We start from the raw sequence: 13,145 nt of genomic DNA on the forward strand, positions 1-13,145 counted from the left end.
TTATTAAATGCATTTAAACTGTATTACGAAACACAAAACTATCCATTAAACTGCAGCAATGATAAGGCCGGCATGTATAAAAACTCAACAGAAACTTTAACTGTATAAAATTACAACAAACATATGTGACAACTTGCCCCATCCTGACATATGAAAACACCCCTGTCTTGAGACAGTTCAACAATTCAGTCAAAATGAAAATGAATCAAAAATAATTTTGGTTCATGAAAGCGCACCCTGGTGGACATATGATTTATCTCCAAAGGTTTTTTTTTTTTTAAATGTACCAAGTAGTTTATCACAGTTTATAGCTTTTAGCTATAGTTCAATATAAAGTGCAGTCAAGCAGATCCTGCACTTTACACTATAGTAGCCTACAGAATAGTACAGTATGGTGACGTGTAGTATGCTACTGCACAATTTCTGTTTGTAAGAGTAATTATAGGTCCAATAATAATTTAGTATCTCTAGCAAATATTTCTAACCCATTAATCTATCAAATAATGTTAGAAATCCCCCTAGTCCACTTCACAAGTATATTCTTGAGCTTACAGAACAACACATAACCACACAAAGCCTCTTTGCCTGTCACGGCTTTGGCAGAGCTTTCCTTTTTTGGCACACAGGCATTTGACAAATTAGACCAAAAGTAAAGACGATTATGTAAATGTATGACAAAATCAAATTATGTACTTTTCCAAAAGCGCCTTTGTTTGGCTTGATTATTCTCCTATAATAACGCGGCCCCCACAGCGCCGTTGTAAATTGGGTTATGCACAATTTTTGGAGAGGGTGTCCTTGGTAAGTAGATGTGTTTATTTTCGACTATAACACAAGAGACCTACATAATATTCATTGACTTGCAAAGTCCCCAAGACTTTCAAGATATATTGAACATTAATATTGTTAATCTTACTCTAACAATTTGTAGATTATCTGCTGTGGAGCCTTGGATTGAATAACGAACTGAATAGCGAACATCATGGTACAGGAGATATGCGTTTTTCTATTTTCCCTGACGGCTTTTGGTGTCCTTTACACTATGAACAATGTTCCAGCATGTCAAGAGTGAGTATTCTTGTAACGTATAAGGCTAATATAATAATTTCTTATCAAAAAGCACAAAAACTTGCCTAAAGTGTTAATAATTTTAAAAATAACCTCTTTGGTCACATTAATGGCATTAGTTTAATAGCAGCCCTGCTGTTTAAATTTGACTCTTTTTAGATATTGTATTATGGCAAACAGATTATATTACAAGCATAATTAAAGGAATATTTGTAGAATTCATTTTGTGTGATTAAATATGGTACTATTTGAAGATTATTACTCAAATGTCTCTTATTTCTTTATCTCTTCCACTTGAGGGCAGTGAAAGCATATGGTATTATTCACAAAATAACAGTCAGACACTGATTTAAAGCATTTATGTTATCACTTTCACAAAAACGTAAAAACAAAATGTAACTGATTTGTTCTAGACTCAAGCTACTGCTTTTATTGATAGAAAAAACAATAGGTTTATTGTAATTATTATTATAAATTTTTTTTTTAAATTAAATTCACAACATTACACCCATTTAAGTGATGTGGGAGCTCCAAAGCAGTACAATTGATGTAAATTATACATATATATAAAAAACTTAAATAAGCTATATACATATATATATATATATATATGTATGTAGCTTATTTAAGTTTTTTTTATATATATGGGGGGTAACAGTGTTTTATTTTCAGGTATAATAGGTGCATTTAGCAGGAGCATTCAAGAAACTGAATGAACAAATAGAAAAATAAAACACTATATAGATTGATTCCTATTAAAGAAACTGTATTAAATGTCTGTATTGTACTGTATTTTTCAGTCAAGGGTAGTGAGTGAAATGCTATTGCACTGTACGTCTATGCCAACATTTATTCATTTTAAACAACCATTGTCTCTGTTGGAGGCTGTATTGACTCTCATGTTGACAATAAGACATGTTCTCTGTCTGAATAGCTCCTCATACAACAGTAATCATGTCTCAGAAAGGCAGGATGGTTGTCATATGCTCCCCCATCTCATTTGGTGCTCTGGGTGTTGGAATAATTACAGTTCTCTCTGCCAAACCATTAATCTCTGCTCACTTACTGAAGACAGGAAAGAAAATGGCCGAATACACATAGGTGTGTGGTAATTGGGGACAAGCCGCTATGCAAAATGAATCAGAAAATAATTTATTAAAGTATGGTGTCCTTTAAGATAGGCTTGAAGGGCATATTCTTGATTAAATATTTAATACTTATCAATGCCACTATGATAATAGTAACAATAATAGGTAAACTTGTTAAAAAAAAGTCAGTTTCAAGCGCGTTCAGGCTTTTAGTACCCTCTAGTGGTTAAAATATTTTTCAACATTTCTTTTTTGATCCCTCCACTTTTTGGCCTATTAAAGGGATAGTTCACCTAAAAATAAAAATTATGTCATTATTTACTCACCCTCAAGTAGTTCCAAACCTGTATGAGTTCAAGTTCAAGTTCCGTTTATTTCTAAAGCACATTTACTAACGGCCGCCGGCTGTACAATAATTACAATATAGATACACAAGAAAGAAACACAATCAATAATCACCCCCCCCCCCCCCCCCCCCCCCCCCCCTTTTTATGAATGTCTATGATCTGCTGAACACAAAGGAAGATATTCTGAAGAATGTGGGAAACAGTTCTGGGGCACCATTGACTTCCATAGTATTTTCTTTTCCTACTATGGAAGTCAATGGTACCCCAACACAGCCTGGTTACAAACTTTCTTCAAAATATCTTCCTTTGTGTTCGGCAGAACAAAGAAATTCATACAGGTTTGGTATTACTTGAGGGTGAGTAAATGATGGCAGAATTTTCATTTTTGGGTGAACTATCCCTTTAATTTTCCTCATTCTTACTATTTTTTTCTGTCTTTCCTTTAAAACACTTTGTTGCTGTATGTCGGTGTTGTCAGAAGAGAAATCGTGAACATTTCGCACTCTGCGAACTCAAAAACGTAAGCGTAAAATTACGCAAAAAAGATAGACAGGCCATGGCCATGGACCACAGTAATTTTTTTTAGACTATTTAAAGACTATGGCCAGACACAGCAAGTTAAGTCTGATATTATGTTCATTCATATTCATAATATTTTGCATTTACAGGCCAGTGGTTATTCTGGAAATTGGGGTGGCTGTTCTTGTGGCGGTGTTCCTCTTGGTCTACCTCGCTACTCGCTACAATCCTCCGAAAGATCCTTTGTTCTACGGTATGAGCTCTGGCACTGATTTGATTTGGCTAACTCTTGAAATATGCAGCATATCCTCATTTCTTTCTGACATCTGAACGACAGATGATCAGTAATATGATCAAGTCTCAAAAACACCAAATTTTTTCTGTTTAAGGTTAGATCTGCATGAATTATTTAAAAGGATAATTCACCCAACAATGAAAATTCTGTCATTAATATTCACCCTCATGTCCTTTTAAAACCGTACAAACCTTCGTTCATCTTCAGATCACAAATTAAGATTTTTTGATGTAATCCGAGAGCTTTGTGAACCTGCATAGACAGCAATGCAACTACTATCTCGGATTTCATCAAAAATATAGTAAAATTAACCGTAATTTCAGGAAGCTACGAGAATACTTTTTGTGTGCAAAGAAAACAAAAATAATGACTTTATTCAACAATTTCTTCTCCTCCATGTCAGTCTGCAAGTTCACGAGACGTGCGTACCTTTCTGAGTCTTGAACATGTCATTTGTGTTTCTGTGAAGAACGAAGGTCTTACAAGTTTGAAATGGTTGAGTAATTAATGACAGAATTTTCATTTTTGGGTGAACTATCCCTTTAATTGTTTTGTTGCTGCACTGAATGAGGTCATTTAAACTCATTAGTATCGTGGAATGCAGACACTGGCATTTCATTGACATTTTCTCTCACCGTATTAAAGGTTCAAGGATGTTTACACAAAAACCAGTGGAAGTTGTGGTGACATCAGCACAATTTTCCGAAAAAAGGGGGAAAAATTGCCATGTCCTCCACCAAAATGTTTACAATGCCAGACAAGAACTTACAAAATTCTTCTGTGACCCATGGTATGTCCACTATTTGTGGACAAACTTAAAAACTAATCTGAAAAGAATACACCTTATGAGAGGTTAGTTTCAAAAGTCCTCAGAAGTGCCTATAGCTGAGGAAACACCAAGCGAAATCCTCAAATCAATAAACACAAACTCTTGTGCAGTGACAATCTGCTTCGTATTAGGACACAACAGAAAAATGTGAGCTTTTGCAATGTAATGCTAGAAATTCAGCTTAAGAAAGTGGTGTTATTATGGGTTAGAGTGACTGAGAGGTGAAAATGTCATCTGGCACAGCGTGTCATTTCACCCCGGCGTGATAAAGGAGACGATAATTCCATTATCGCACCTGTAATGCAAGTAAACTAAACCAAGACCCCTATGGATTAAAAGGGCTTGGAGAGAAAAAGGGAAGCGAGAAAGACGGAGAGTGAGAACGTCAGTATCAGACTGTGCATCTGTGCTCAGCGGATGGCAATACAGCACTTCTCACTGAGCCCTTATATCTATGAAGCTGTCAGTCAGATACTCGTGGACGCTAGAAGAATTGCACTGGACAATATCTAGTCTAGAAATCCAACCATGAAATTGGATACAAGAAAAGTATTTGTTACAATAACACACGTGTCTTTACTTTTACACCCATGGTTTCCTTCATAATAAGCTATGAATTCCATCTTGAAAACTTCGACAACTATTAAAGGAATATTTCACCTAAATTGAAAGTTATCAGTTAGGCCACTTTCCATTATGTTGAGCTTTTTCGAGCTTTACAGCTCACCATTTATCTATATGAAAAAGAGCAGCGTGAACAATCCCCTAAACTTCTCCATTGTGTTCCAATAGAGTCATATGGTTTTGGAACGACATGAGGGTGAAGTAAATGATGACAGATTTTTCATGTCTAGGTGAACTATTCCGTTAAATCCTGTGTCTGAGCTTTCCGTGGTGACATTTAAAGTCATTATTTTTGCCTCCATGTTTAAGAATTTTCCTTCTTCATGTCCCCTGCCACTCATTATTTGTCACCCAGATGCTTAGGAAATGCCACATGGGGTATTCGCTGTCTCCGCAAAGTGCCCTTTTGGGACAGCTGCACTTTAAACCTGAAAAAAAAACAAAAAAACATCACATGGCTCCAAATATAAATTTCTTGTTCACACCTCCACTAGCAGATATCATTATCCTCTTCCATCTTGCCAGAAATCAATAGTCGGTAAGAGTGAAATCTTTTTAATAAAGACAGCGAGAATAAAGGTGGACTAGTTAACTCTTGATAGGGCAGTTGAGTGCTGCAACATCTTAGTGAGATTTTTCTCTCGGCACATCACAGAAGGAGTTAAAGACGAAAACATTTCAATTCAGCGTTTCGAAAGTGCAATGAAGCCGAGCTCATAATCCCAGGAGGGGGAGCTGCGTTTTCTTGCAAAGCCTGCAATTATAACTGCAGGGGTTAAAGCAAAAAAAATCCTGAGCCTGAACTTTTTTCTGAGGGTTGGGGGGTTGCGGGGGTGGACACATACGTGGACACATACGGGAAGTCATGGCATAATGGTTAGAGAGTCGGACTCGTAATCCAAAGGTTGCGGGTTTGAGTCTCGGGCCGGCAGAGATTGTAGGTGGGGGGAGTGAATGTCCAGCGCTCTCTCCACCCTCAATACCACGACTGAGGTGCCCTTAAGCAAGGCACCGAACCCCCAACTGCTCCCCGGGCGCCGCAGCATAAATGGCTTCCCACTGCTCCGGGTGTGTGTTCACTGCTGTGTGTGTGTGTGTGTGTGTGTTCACTGCTGTGTGTGTTCACGGTGTGTGTGTGTTCACTGCTGTGTGTGTGCACGTTGGATGGGTTAAATGCAGAGTACGAATTCCGAGTATGGGTCACCATACTTGGCAGTATGTATGTCACTCACATACACAGGGTTATTTGGCGAACAAACAACAACAAAAAACATTTGAAAATGATTTTCCTTGAAACTACCTGATAAATAAACTAATAAAACAAAATGGTACATATAAAGTGCTGCACACGCCACGAACGCAATGACTGTGGCAACTTTAACATTTGAAAGGATACTATGGCAAAGTTACTGCTTTCTGTATTCAACCTGATTTTTTTCATGAATATATAATTGACCTGAAGAAAGAAAGCTGTATCAGACACTTGGAAAATTGTGAGCTGAATAACAGGCTTTAATATGACTATATTTATATATAAACTAATGTGAGGCAATAATAATTGGCTCAAATAAAGTATCAAAACCAAGTAATTACATAGTTTTATTGTTAATTACATGGTTTCACTGTTAAAATGCATGTAATATGCCTATATTATTAAAAACAATACCTGCAGAGGTGATGTTTCATGTGATTCAACGACGTTTAAATCCATTTAATTTTAATGCAACATGCAAAGTCAGAAACTTTTATTTTGAAATCGCAATGTACAATCTATGGCATAATTTAATTAGAAATATTTAAGGTTTATAAATGATTTATGGCACATGTTTATTAACGTTTTACGTTACAAATCTAGTGAGATAACGCAGTTTTCCCACATATGCAGAGGAAGAGTTTAGCCCCTTTCACACATACAGTCTTTACTGGTAAATTAATATCCTTTTCAAAACTTTCAAATGTAGGACGCAGCCAAACGCCGCACGCCAGAGAACTTTAAGCCCTGTAACTGAACAAAGTAAATGAAAATTTCTCTTTCATTATAGACAAGAGCAGTTTGTCACTTTCTGAGGAAGAAAATGGTCTATTGTTTGATTTCAGGCCAGTTTTGCATAACGTTAATTATACGTGACATTTGCATACGAGAATATGTGGAAAATATATAACCATCCAATAATGTGACTTACTGTACAATATTCCACTTATTGCATGACCTGTATATTATCTAAAAATGAGTCTACAATGTCAACCAAAAGAATTGTACAGCATTGCTATTGAAATTCTCCATATTCACTATCTTATTAGAAATATGAGACCACTAAATGTCACCATGAGCCAATCAGAATCGAGTATTCCATAGGACCACACACAATTGACCAATCAGAATCGAGTATTCCATAGGACCACACACAATTGACCAATCAGAATCGAGTATTCCATAGGACCACACACAATTGACCAATCAGAATCGAATATTCTATAGGACCACACACAATTGACCAATCAGAATCGAGTATTCCATAGGACCACACACAATTGACCAATCAGAATCGAATATTCCATAGGACCACACACAATTGACCAATCAGAATCGAGTATTCTATAGGACCACACACAATTGACCAATCAGAATCGAGTATTCTATAGGACCACACACAATTGACCAATCAGAATTGAGTATTCTATCAAAATATCAGTTGACCAAAAGTAAAAATCGGAAAGCTGCAATGAATTGATGTCTCACTTACATAACATACACTAACTACATCTAAAGCACAAACATTTTATCACTAAGCAAAAGAAAAGACTGTTATTGTATATACTTAATATCTTTTTTTTGTTCAGTTTTTGCAGAGTTTTCCTTCACGTGTGTCATTGACCTCACGAGCGCTCTAGAATACGATGGCTTCACCTCAGGGTTCATGGAGTTCTACCAGAAAACGGTCAGTATCATGAAGAGAAAGAAAAGTTGATGTTATCGATTACCCAGTCTAAACCTGTCTGGCGATGGTATTGCTGGTTCTTCAGGGGGAGCCGTATCTTGGCACGCCATATGCTATCATGATGTGCTACTGGGATGGTATAGTGCACTTCATCCTCTACCTGATGCTAATACACCGCATGTCAAACAGGTTTGTAAATTACGCCTACTCTGTACGCCATTCAGTACTCTAGTCAAAGATGTAAATGAGATGTATAGTCTGCCATTTTTTTAAGGTTGTTTCATGTTGTAACATCTATGTTAAGAGGTTTTATTCAAAGGATTGGATCAAGTTGAAATAACGTTTTGACACTATCTGGCAAGAACATGACATGAAAGTACATGCTGTGATGTTTAAAAGGAGGAGGATTTTCCTAAATTAGTGTTTCCTATCATCCCAGGCAACAATACCGCACATTGGGTCTTTTCTGGGCTGGATCGCTGTGTGCCAACATGATTGTGTTTGTACCTGGAATCTTGGTCGGTGAGTCAAAGTAAATAAACGATTGCAAATTCCTGCTGAATAGTACATAACATGCTTCTCAAATACATTTTATATGCAGGTAAATATGGCTACGAGATCCGTCCTGCCTTCTGGCTCAACATGCCGTTTCTGTTGGTGCCCATATGGGGAGCAGTTTCCTTGTTCTCCAGGCCAAGGGATGTGCCTCTTGTGGGAGCATCCAAGGTGAAGAACCAGACACCGTTGACCTTGGTCAATGGTTAGTATTTTCTCTACAGAATCAGTAACATGGTGCTTGTATCTATCAGGCTGAACGTGAGCAGAAAAAAGCCTTGATCTGGCGCCCCTTGGATCTTCTCTTTGTGGTTTATCTAGTGGCTGCCATGGGATTCACTATCTTTAGAGGATTGGTAAGTTGGTGCTCACCATATGCTTGCGTATAATCTCCATAATTCAGTCAAAATCTGTTGGGACAAAGGAACTCATATCTTTCTCCATATAGGCCATTCTTGATTGCCCATTAGAAATCCTCAACAGATATGTGACAGACTATGAACCATATCTGAAGGATCCTGTGGGCTTCCCCAAAGTTATGGTGAGTAGATATTCACATATTCTCAAGTAATCAAATTCAGTCAGTTTCAGGTCAACACATTCAGCACATGCAGCCCACTTTGCTTCTAAATGACTGTACGGTAGCTAGATTGGTATTACTCATCATTAGCACTCAATAAGGTGGGTGGCTTATTGTCACCTTGGGTAGTCCAAGAATATCCCCTCTGTCTCAGCGTGAGCACAAAGGTATCGAATGTACCTTTGTTTTTGTTTAGATTGGGGTTTTAGCTTGGTCAATAGGTTATCAAAAGTCCTTGTTCTAGCTGGAACCCTGGCACAATGGTGGCCCATCAATCAGGCATGAGATGTGCTGTGACTTGATAAGCTAATCCTACCCATCCTGGCTGAGCCCCTCCATCAACTCAAACAAGGAGAGAGTGTGACATGTGTGGTAATGTGTTTGATAAGGAACGAGGGCGCACCAACACGTATGTTTGTACAGAGGACAGAAACCTGCATCGATCGCATAATACCTGTGCAGTCAGGGACGCCCAGGTGCTGGTGAAAATATTTATATAATATGTATAGGGCAGGGTAAATTCCTTGTAATGTTTCTACTCAAATTCTAATTCAACATCTGTGACTGATTCGATTCTAATTGCAATGCATAATTGAAAGTGCTTACTTTATATATAAAACAATAATGTATATTATTTTATACATAAAAATATACACACACACAAGTGTGCGCGTAGTGTGTGTCTGTGTGTATATAAAACAAAATGATGTATTAAAATATTTATTTGTAATTTCATATACATATAAAATAAGCACAGATATATTTTACTTATTTATAGCTATATATATATATATAAAATCAAAATACTTTGAATACTTCATGAATCATGAATACTTACTAAAATAAATAGCCTTCAGTACCACTGTATATGATATTTAAAATCAAGCAATACAAGTAAATTATCTTAAGATGTATCTGAATTCCTGGGCGAACATGACTTTCACAGCTTGTTATAACTTTCTTGAAAGACACCACGTGCTATGCAACACAACCAGGCTCTGTTTAGAGTATAATCGTGGGTAATGCGCCCATGTTTGTGTTTTTAAGCCTCAATAAGTATGAATGATTGTGAGAACTCAATGCAGTCGGGCCGATCTGTATTCAGCGGGAGTGCATTGCTGTGGCAGCACTGGTGCCCTTGGGGATTGAGTTGGACTGCATTAATTTGCCATTAAAGCACTGGTGTGTAGAGGCAAGGCGTGTAGTGTTGACACACAGATTGAAATAATACTTGTTGCACGATGTCTTTTCGTCTCCAGATGTTGCTGCTCCTGTTCCATGCGCTTCCAATGCTGGGTTCATTTGCATATGGGCTTTGCACACCTGGCTGCACGTGGATGCTCGATTGGACGGTATATTTTGCAGGTGCCATTTTACAGGTAAGACATGAAAAACTTCTCCAATATTGAGTCAAAGCTGTGGGAAGAAAGCAAGAAAACATCTGTTGGAAATTGTAAATTTTAAGGTTCAAGTTAGAAACAACCATTGAGGTATACTGTATTTCCTCCATAGTTTCTGGCAGAATCTAGAGATTTCTGTCTACTGTATGCTGATGTTATAGAAAGGCACCATCAAACAGTACCACGATCAAAGCCTTGGTCTTAACAAGCTCATCCAGCAACCCATTAATTCCCAGTACGAGGCCTGAGCAGTCAGCATTCCTAATCAAAGACCTCCAGTAGAACAGGACTACACTGGAGTTTCACTGTAGATCTCCAGCTCGACATACTAACGAATGCCTCCTCAAAGCTGAGAGGACGTCATTGGGGTCTATTCATCTCTACTTACCCATAGGCAGAGGCCTCTAAAATACATTACAAGGTCTTGGATGAGACCTCATTATGCCCCTATCATTGAACTTTACAAAAGTACAATATAAAACTAGATTCTTGTATTTCATTGAAGGAATATGAGTGGTGTTTGGTTGTAGAGAACTTGCAGCCACAGTGCTAGGATTTGTGTTGATATGTAGGTGCTATGGGGTGCATTAGCCACTTTTAGCCAACTATGGTAGCAAGTTTCGTCATTACCAACATAGTCCAATGATTCAGTGTTTGCTGAAGTCATACTTCCAAAGAACATTCGCAAAAGGTATCATAAACAGGCATGGTTAGAACTACAGCTCTCGGCCTGTGTTTAGAAGTATGGCATATTGTTTGACATATGGACTTAGACTGTATATACACCACCCTTTCTGAATAGTGGGCATGTGAATAATAACGTAAGACAGCGGTGTCCAATCCGGATCCTGGAGAACCACTGCCCTGCAGAATTGAGCTCCAATCCGATTTAAAGGGATAGTTCACCATAGTTCAGTACCCACCCTCATGTCGTCCCAAACTCGCAAGACCTCCGTTCATCTTCAGATCACAAATTAAGATTTTTTGATGAAATCCGAGAGCTTTCTGACCCTGCATAGACAGCAACGCAACTGACACATTCAAAGCCCAGAAAGGTAGTAAGGATCAGTGGTTCAACCTTAATTTTATGAAGCTACGAGAACACTTTTTGTGCACAAAGAAAACAGTAATAATGACTTTATTCAACAATTTCTTCTCTTCTGTGTCAGTCTTCGGTGTTCATTCACGACAGTACCATGATGCATGCGTTTGCATTCCTCTCCTTGCAATCAAGGCGCAGCACATCTGGTTTCTATGTCAGAACGCCGGCTTCTGCGTCAGCAGCACCACATACATGCGTCGTGGTACTGTAGTGAACGTACATTAAAGACAAACACGGAAGAGAAGAAATTGTTGAATAAAGTAATTATTTTTGTTTTCTTTGCGCACAAAAAGTATTCTCGAGGTTGAACCACTGATGGACTATTTTAACGATGTCCTTACTACCTTTCTTGGTCTTGAGCGTGTCAGTTGCATTGCTGTCTATGCAGGGTCAGAAAGCTCTCGGATTTCTTCAAAATAGCTTAATTCATGTTCTGAAGATGAACAAAGGTCTTATGGGTTTAGAACGACATGAGGCTAAGTAATTAATGACCGAATTTCCATTTTGGGTGAACTATTCCTTTAAGCAACAATGTCATTGTCTGGGAAATGCACCCCTGGGTGACCAAAAGTCCTTCCCTCAATTTAATGAATTTTTTTCAACTTTTTTTTCGTTTACCAGGTGAAAATTGTCTTATCAGTTTTATAAAACTCACCCACAAAAACAACATCTTGTGCTTCTGCCCACCACAGTGCCAGTGGTCTCATATTGGAGCGTCGCTGCACTCACGCACTGCAGAAATGTACAGGATTCCCGTCACGACCCTGGTGCCCGTCCTCCTCCTCAACCTGATGTATGCGGCCGGTCCTGTACTGCTCGCTCTGCGTTGCAAACGAGAGCCGGACTACTTCCTTTCCATCGCACCTGTGGGCCAAACTAACAATGAGAAGAAATTAAGTTAAATCGATTGATAAAAAACATTGACCTTGAAGGGATAGTTCACACAAGTATTGAAGTTCTGTCATCATTTGCTCATGCTGGGTGAACTATTCCTTTAGAAAGAGTGCATTTAAAATTGTGTTAAATTGCCACAATGTGTTCCAGTGGGTTCCTGTTAATTTGGTAATCACGTAGGTTACAGGACTTTGCTTTTGAAACGTCTTGATTGTGTCAGTTGCCAGAGCTACGGCTGTTACTGAATTCCTCATGAGAAAAACAACTCTAAATTGCATGAAGCTGAGATCATTAAACCATGGCTTGTTCTACCTGTCTTGACACAACACCTTTAACAACGCAGTTTATTAGCCTTCTGTCCTTCACTGTCAAAATCTCATGTGCTGCAACTAGACGTTTCTTATTCTGGTGTATCTTCCTAGTTCTATCCATCTATTCCACACAAATTTCACAGTTGCATCTTAAATGTAACACATGCCAGAACTTTCTCTTGAATAATTGACTCGTCTCATAGGTAATAAAATATCCTTACAAGATCTTCATCTGGATACGCTGTATGTACATGATCACGTCAGCAGGGTTGAGTTCTACAACTAACCTTAAAAGCAATCCTTGCTCAGCAGCTTTTTCATGCTGATGAGGAGCAATGCACAAAATTTCTGCTTGCACACACGAACAGTGCTCTGTGTGGCATCAAATCAGTTCTGTCAAGCTAGCCTAGCGGATAATTTAATTTCAGTGTTGACATAGTGGAGGTCATATTAAATATTTCTGTATAGGGGAGACTAGGGGTAATTAGCACCTTTCTTCTCCACTGAATATTTCTAAGGTTTATTTTTAAAAGTCAGTAATAAATAAGCTACTGAACACACTGAAAATTAATGCTACAGTTCATTGAACACATA

The 13,145-nt window shown here is 38.1% G+C and overlaps 1 protein-coding gene across 1 annotated transcript; it reads left to right on the plus strand.

The window, feature by feature from the left end:
* The first annotated feature begins 768 nt into the window (after positions 1–768).
* On the plus strand, positions 769–12,772 carry LOC306867334 (transmembrane 6 superfamily member 2-like). Its single transcript, XM_079412937.1, has 10 exons — positions 769–1,068; positions 3,172–3,275; positions 7,612–7,709; positions 7,795–7,898; positions 8,149–8,231; positions 8,311–8,435; positions 8,519–8,620; positions 8,713–8,805; positions 10,104–10,223; positions 12,039–12,772. Exons 1-10 carry the CDS (start codon positions 983–985, stop codon positions 12,246–12,248), a joined length of 1,125 nt encoding a protein of 374 aa, XP_079269063.1. The 5' UTR covers positions 769–982; the 3' UTR covers positions 12,249–12,772.
* Positions 12,773–13,145: the final 373 nt, after the last annotated feature.

Source organism: Barbus barbus (assembly GCF_936440315.1).
Source record: "Barbus barbus genome assembly, chromosome: 49".
NCBI lineage: Eukaryota > Metazoa > Chordata > Actinopteri > Cypriniformes > Cyprinidae > Barbus > Barbus barbus.